The following is a 7994-nucleotide window of genomic DNA, read 5'->3' on the forward strand; positions in this document are numbered from 1 at the left end:
TCAACATTTCTTATTAGTCACCATTAAATGTAGATAATAACATTTGTAGCATATATACTCTTCTACTGTAAAGAATTGGATGCACGATGAGATACATTTTCACAAGATAAAGTATTTCATATCCCTTCTAAATCTTCTTTTTTCTCCATCAAATTTCTTTATCAAAGTTACTAGTTTGGTTTGGTTTAAAGTCACATTAATTATGCTTAATTTATAATACATACACACACACACACACATATATATATATATATATATATATATATATATATATATATATATATGTACACACACATACACTCGACGGGTATCCAGTAAGTAGCAGTTCCAAAAAAATAAGAACCGCAATCGGAACCGCTTAAGACGGTTCCATAATTTTAGGAACCGGAACCAAAACCGCTTAAGGCGGTTCCAATATCAGAATTGTTCCGATTCCGAAAACGGATACCCGATTTCGATGCTCATCCTTACTCCCTCTCTTTCACTCTCATGTCACAAAACATAATAACCATACATACAAAGTGAGTATTCTTAGTCCAAACTTCACAAGTCATCTAATCTAATGGAGAACTATATACCCAACAAAAATATTAAAATAAAAATTTGGAAAAGTGATGATTGTTTTTATGAAGATAAATATATATTTTAAAAAAACATATATTGTTTTTCTGAACAAATAAAAAATGATTGTTTTTTAAACTTATAAGACCGTAAAAAAGAGTTATCTTGTAATTCAAAGAAATAAATAAATAAATATCAAATAAACATATTTGATTCGAGTGAGGTCTTCCCTAACTTTTACAAGGATGGATGAACAGATTTGAATTACAATAGAAACCCTCGCAAAAGCAACAATGGCGGATGAATCACCACCAGGAGAACCAGCAGCAACATTGTTCCCGGTTTTCAATCAAAACCCCACAACCACCTCCGAACCAATAAACCCTCTACAAGTCTCTAATTCCAACGCTCCAGGCTGGCTCAGCAACACCAGCTTCACCGCCGACATCTCTACCATCAACGACGTCGTATCCACTCGCTACCATCACTACAGCGAACCCGACGACGACGACGAAGAAGAAACAGCAGCAGAAGCAGAGGAGAGGCGGCCGCAGTCTCGTTACGAATTGGTGGACTCTTCGGCATCGGATCAGGACATCGACGGGAATAACCACAGCAGCAATAAAAAGGAGAAACGGAAACGGAGAAAGACAAAGAAGGGAGCGGCAAGCAGTGGTTACGAATATGGACCTTCTTCTAGGAAACAAAACATTCAATCGTGGGCAAATAATGCTACCACTTCATCTGCAAACAAAGAGTATTACTTCGATTCTCGCGGTGATCGTGATAATTTGGCTTTTGGCTCTCTTTACAGGTAAAACCTACTGATTAATTTTCGAAAAGTATATGCAATTGAATTAACATGGGGGCAACCACCTGTAATAACAAACTCATCATTTCCCCCCTTTTTGAAATTAGAATCGATATATTGTAAAAACTCAACATTATGATTTCTCAATTTGAAGAAATGAGTACACCTTATTTATTGCAATCTATTCCTCCCTTTTCTTGTTGACTGTTTTGGAATGGGATTGCTTGTATGATTTATATTGCAACATCCTGATTCTGAAATGGTTTTTACTACAATGCAGAATGGATGTTGCCCGATATAAACTCTTCCATGGAACCAAGTCTTCTGGATTTAACTCCAATGTATTCCATTCTTCAAACGCTAGGAGTTGGGGGTTTGATGGAGATAATGATGTAAATTCATTAGACACTAAGCTTAGATCCGAAGGTCGTTATTGGTCTGCTAAGTATGCTGCATTGGAGCACCATAAGAACTTTAAACGCCTTAGAATCATTGCCCCTAAAGACTCCACCCCAGAACTTGGTACAGATTTTGTACCACTTTCAGATGAGTTGACTTCTTCCAATGGTCAAGATTCTTCATTGGTTGAAGAATCATGGGAAGATGAGGTGTTACGAAAGACTAAAGAGTTCAATATAATGACTAGGGAGCATCCATATAATGAGAAATTTTGGTTAGAATTTGCTAACTTTCAAGATAAGGTTGAAAGTAGGCAACCACAAAGAGGTGCTAGATTACAAACATTGGAGAAGAAGATTAGCATATTGGAAAGGGCAGTTGAGGTCAATCCTGATAATGAAGAACTGCTTCTTGCACTTATGAATGCGTATCAAAGAAGGGATAATAATGATGTGTTGATTGGTAGATGGGAGAAGCTACTTATGCATCATTCTGGAAGCTATAAACTTTGGAGGGAGTTTTTGAGAATTGTTCAAGGGGATTTTTCAAAATTTAAGGTTTCTGAAGTGAGGAAGATGTTTGCCAATGCAATACAGGCTTTGTCAGCTGCATGCAGCAAACAGCATAGGCAGGTGCATATTTTTAGATGTTTATGCTATATTTATGCTGTTTTATTATTATTATTATTATTATTATTATTATTATTATTATTTTATTTGATGGGGACAAAACTTAATTGGGTAAGCTATATATGAGAGTTTCTTTTTGAGTTAATGCATAAAGAACGTGCTAATAGAAAAAGTTAAGGAAATGAAACTTTCCTCGTAAAGTCTTTGCTTTTTACAAAATTGCCCTTGTTTATTTTTTCCTTCCATTTCCCCAAGATTCTTGCTTGTTACTGTTAATGAAAACTTCAAACACAAAGATTTTCTTTAATGATGCATTGGTTCTAGGAAACAGACAAATCATTCAGCTTCTTATTACTTATAAAAAAGTGGGCTAAATTCAAGACATACCAACATACTCTCATTTATTTGTGTATTATAGCATCCCAGTTTCATTTCTTTCTATTGCAACATTGTGCTTTGAATACTCAACTGAATTATAGCATTTTGTTTTCTATCTTTTTCTTATTAGGACATTTTTCTTTGAAAAAACTGACCCAATTTCAGCAGTGGAAAATGAAAGTTGCTTTGTATTTGGATATGACATTGCTATAATTGGGTAGATTTTTCAAATTACAATATTGTTTATAGGAAGAAATACAATTACAATGCTATAATAAACCAAATAAGGTAAATACTAAGCACCCTTCTATTTTTGCATTTAACCCTAAGCAAAATTAGTTTTTACAGTTGTGTAGGAGAAGGGTTTGACAAAATAGAAAGCCTAACAATTCAGAATGATGTAGTTATTTGGAAACAGATCTACTGAGTTCAAGAAAGCCTCACTTCACGAATAAAAGTGACTCTTTTTATACCTAGTTGAAAAACTTCTATATTGCAATCTGAACTTTCTTTCAACTTCATGACATATCTTTTTCTTCAATTTAGTTTCTGAATTCCTATTCTCTTTCATCTTTGAGCATTTTGGTGTTATTTTTTCTTGGAAGCTGCTAATTCTTGATTCTCTAATTCTCATGATGCAGGCTCACCAGAATGATATGGTTGACCAAGAACTTGGACTGGTCAACATATTTGTGAGTTTATGCCATTTTGAGTGGCAATCAGGCTATCAAGAATTGGCTACAGCTCTATTTCAAGCTGAAATAGAATACAGTTTATTCTGTCCATCTTTACTTCTTTCTGAACAAGGTAAACAGAGACTGTTTGAGTATTTCTGGAATAGCAGTGGTGCAAGAATTGGGGAAAATGGGGCTCTTGGGTGGTCAACATGGGTGGAAAAAGAGGAAGAACAGAGGCAAAAGGTAATGATGGAGTCTTCTGATATTGTTGATGAAGGGGGGTGGACAGGGTGGAGTGAATTAAAAGAAAATCGGGAAAATGAAGAAGATATGGGAGCTGATGATGTGGGAATGGAGGGAAATGATAATGATGATGTGGAAGAGAAAGAGAAAGAGAAAGATGATACTGAGGCTTTGATGAAGTTGCTTGGTATTAATGGTGAAATTGAAGGAAATGGTGAAGTGGAAGATGTTTCAACTTGGGTTAAATGGTCTGAAGAAGAGTTGTCAAGAGATTGTGATCAATGGATGCCTATTCGTACAGAATCTGGTATTTTTTGTTTTTTTGTTTTTTAGGCTACTTCACTTTTCTATTGCAGTTTTCTTCTTTCTTTTTGACTTAATGAGGACACAAATTAAGGGCATGTTTCTTCTTTCTTTTTGACTTAATGAAGTCAGTTCATTACACACAAAGAGCTTTTTTTGACTGAGAAAACTGTTTGAATGTGAGCGAATGACCATTTTGCCCTTGTAACATTTCAACAAACATACATCAATATCTTCATCATTTTTGACAATTGAACATATACACAAAGAACATTTTTTGACTGAGAAAACTGTTTGAATGTGAGTGAATGACCATGTTGCCCTTCTTAACACTTCAACAAACATACGTCACCATCTTCATCATGTTTAACAATTGAACATATACACAAAGAGCATTTTTTGACTGAGAAAAATGTTTGAATGTGAGTGAATGACCACTTTGCCCTTGTAACATTTCAACAAACACACATTACCATCTTCATCATTTTTAACAATCGAACATACACAAAGTCACAAAGAACATTTTTTGGCTGAGAAAACTTACTGAATGTGAGTAAATGACCATTTTGCCCTTTTAACACTTAAACAATCATACATCACTATCTTCATCATTCTTAATAATTGACAAATGCAAGCATCATTTTCTTAAATAATTCTCTTAGATGGGTGGTGGGGAAGATTGGAGGCTTTTCTTTGTGTCTGTATCCATAAGGAATGTGGTTTGGGTAGAAGGGCAAATAAGTAAATATATGTGTCTGTTTGTAGAAAGCCACATATCTTGGCTTAACCCATAAATCCCTTCTTTATGGATCAAGAAAAAATTAAGTTGTAACTTTTCTTCACAAAATTTTCCTCATTTATTTTCTCACATATGCTATCATTTTCTCAAATACTTTTTTACAATTATTCATTCCAGACATCACATCATGATAATGAATGAAGTTTAACTTTTAAAAGCAGGAAATGCACTTGAGAATGTGGTCACAGATAAAGAAGGTGATGAAGAACAACTTTTAAGAACAGTATTATTTGAGGATGTGAGTGAATATTTGTTCTCAATAACTACAGATGAAGCCCGTTTATCATTGCTATACCATTTTATTGATTTCTTTGGTGGAAGAATTCCTCAGTGGTTAGCTTCTTAACTTTTACAGTTTTACTTCACTCTCCTTTATCTCTATATAATTTGATCACACTTCTCTATGATTTTAAAAAATTGTTTTTTTCATTTTGTGTAGGTGTTCAACTAATAGTTCAAGTTGGGCTGAAAAAACCCTAGTTATGGACTCATTACCAGATTCTATGTTAAATGACTTGAGAAAAGTTGAGGAGATATTAACAAAAACAGATGAGAATTACAGTTTAGAACATGTTTTAAACAGCTCTGATAACATAAACATGAGAAGTGAAATGATGAAATTTGTTAGAAATGTTAGTTTACAATGTTTAAATGTATTTCCACATGATCATATTTTAAAAGAAGCTGCACTTGTTGCTGAAGAGCTTTCAAACACAAAGATGAATTCCTTCAGTGTTGCTATTACTCCATGTAGGACGTTGGCTAAAAGCCTCTTGAAAAGCAATCGTCAGGTATGTTTATTTTGTTTATATTTAATTATTTATTCAATATAAAAATACGTTTTATATAACTAAATACATACAGGATGTACATTTATGTGGTGTTTATGCAAGAAGAGAAGCTGCATTTGGGAATATAGAATATGCAAGAAAAGTATTTGACATGGCATTATTATCCATTGAAGGGCTTCCTTGGGTAAGAAATAAAAATCAAGATTATCTTCACTTTACAACACTTGAGATAACATGATAAATAATTAAATATCATTTAATTTTATATTATAAAACAGGATCCCAAATCAAACGCCTCACTTTTATTCCTTTGGTATGCTGAACTTGAACTTGAAATTTCCAACAACAATTCTTCTAGAAGCTCAGAGGCATTATCACGAACATTACACATTCTTTGTTGCTTGGGATGTGGGGTAAAATATAGTCAATTCAAAAGTCAACCATCAAGTTTACAACTGTTAAGGGCACGTCAGGGATTTAAAGAACAAATAAGGGTAATTCAGGGAATTTGGATTCATGGGAGTATTGATGAAAATTCTGTTGCTTCTATTTGTTGTGCTTCTTTATTTGAAGAGTTGACTTCTGGATGGGAATCTGGAATAGAAATTTTAAATCAATCTCTTTCCATGGTGCTTCCAGGTGATTTCATGATCATTTTAAATCAGTTAACTTTTTCATATTTAATTTTGTTAGATTGTAAAATCTGCTTAGTTATTGTGTATAACATAATCTTTATAAATACAGAAAGGAGAAGCCAAAGTCATCAACTTGAATTACTATTCAACTTTTATATACAAATGCTATGGAAGCATCATTCTGAAGCAGAACTTGCAAATATTTGGAAAACTTTGGTGCAAGAATTACAGATATACCCCTTCAGTCCTAAACTCTATAATACACTTATTCAAATTGGACATCTTCATACTTCCCCTAGTAAGCTTCGACGGATCATTGATGATTACTTACACAAGTAAGATCAAAATTTTAATCTGTCCTCATAGGGGTAATTGTGTCATTAGTATGAATCTTTGAAACTCAACTATGTTGTTGTGGTATTTACAGGAAACCATCAGTGAGTGTTTGTCTGTTTGCATTATCGTATGAGATTAGAAAAGGAAGTTCTCATCATAGAGTACATAGAATCTTTGAAAGGGCATTGAGTGACAACATGTTGAAAAGTTGTGTACTTTTATGGCGTTTATATTTGTCGTATGAAATCCATGTCACACGTGACATGTCAGCAGCTAGAAGAATTTACTTTCGTGCCATTCACTCGTGTCCATGGTAATATACCATCTTCATCTTTTACAATTTCAAATTTCAAATTTCAAATTTCAAAATATCTTGTTTGTTAACCCAAAATTTGGTGACATTATGTGTATTCTAGGTCAAAAAGGCTATGGCTTGATGGATTTGTGAAACTAAGCTCTGTGTTAAGTGCAAAAGAGCTCTCGGATTTGTTGGAAGTTATGCGTGACAAAGAGATGAATGTGAGGACGGATGTATATGAAATCCTTTTGCAAGATGAGATGGATGTGTCCAAATAAGTTTAGGCAAAAATGGGGATTGTATATTACATGTTGTAAGGCTCTAGTTTTTCTTTTTATTAAAAAGGAAATTGTTTTAGTTTCTTCAAGTCTTCGTATATAGGCCTCAAGCGAAAAGGTATTGTATACAGTTGAACATGACATCACATAATAGTTGTACTGTGTTTGGTATGTATTGAATCAAGATCAATACTCATGTCAATAGGACAACATAAAAAACTGTAATTTATCTGAGACTGAATGAAACCGATGTCAATAGGATGAAAAATGGAATACCACAAATTATAATGAATGGAAATTTTATTGGTGATTAAAGGTATATTTATTTTAATTGTCCCATCCAAAAAGGCTAAGCAAGCTTGTGTAAGGAGTTGTCCTTGATTTGTTCGTTTGTAGAAAAGATGTGAACTTGTGAAGGCTTTCTCCATCTTTCATGCAAAAACTATTAGTTAATTTAGTTTTTGGTAAATTAGTTGGTGGGTCATAAAATGGATGGATAAAAATAAATAAGTGGGTGTTTGGGATTGTTTATTTAGTACATATATTAGCTATATTACTTTATACTTTTATATATATATATATATATATATATATATATATATATTATAAAAATGATTCTTAGCAATAGTAAACTGATGGATTTTTTTGACAAAAATGGTCTTTTAACTAAATTTGGGTATTTTGTATCAATATCTAGATTTTGATAGTATCTTTTTGACTTTTAGGTTTTTACCATAAATCTTTGGAGCATTTAATATTTTTTGTCCTTCAATTCAAAACTTTTATATTTTTGCGTTTTCATTAAAATTTTCTGTTTTTTGGTTTTTGCCACAAAACTTTAGTGAGTTTGACACTT

The 7994-nt window shown here is 33.0% G+C and overlaps 1 protein-coding gene across 2 annotated transcripts; it reads left to right on the forward strand.

Annotated features, from left to right (window-relative positions):
- Positions 1-792: 792 nt before the first annotated feature.
- On the forward strand, positions 793-7453 carry LOC145030783 (uncharacterized). Of its 2 annotated transcripts, none has more exons than XM_078979198.1 (10): positions 793-1375; positions 1653-2403; positions 3420-4005; positions 4959-5133; positions 5240-5591; positions 5665-5775; positions 5870-6230; positions 6336-6561; positions 6654-6875; positions 6979-7453. In XM_078979198.1, the coding sequence occupies exons 1-10, from the start codon at positions 855-857 to the stop codon at positions 7136-7138; spliced, it is 3465 nt and encodes a 1154-aa protein (XP_078835324.1). In that variant the 5' UTR covers positions 793-854; the 3' UTR covers positions 7139-7453. The 2 variants fall into 2 exon arrangements, with proteins under 2 accessions (XP_078835324.1, XP_078835325.1); XM_078979199.1 differs by having other exon boundaries at positions 4962-5133.
- Positions 7454-7994: the final 541 nt, after the last annotated feature.

The sequence above is a fragment of the Lactuca saligna genome, chromosome 2 (genome assembly GCF_052625555.1).
Source record: "Lactuca saligna cultivar CGN05327 chromosome 2, ASM5262555v1, whole genome shotgun sequence".
Classification (NCBI taxonomy): Eukaryota; Viridiplantae; Streptophyta; class Magnoliopsida; order Asterales; family Asteraceae; genus Lactuca; species Lactuca saligna.

What these genes read in the sequence shown, in the direction of transcription:
- LOC145030783 (XM_078979198.1), top strand. Translation starts at nt 855, where the DNA reads ATGGCGGATGAATCACCACCAGGAGAACCAGCAGCAACATTGTTCCCG. An exon ending in GCTTTTGGCTCTCTTTACAG is followed by an intron (nt 1,376 to 1,652) that starts GTAAAACCTACT and finishes ACTACAATGCAG; the next exon opens with AATGGATGTTGCCCGATATA. An exon ending in GCCATTCACTCGTGTCCATG is followed by an intron (nt 6,876 to 6,978) that starts GTAATATACCAT and finishes TGTGTATTCTAG; the next exon opens with GTCAAAAAGGCTATGGCTTG.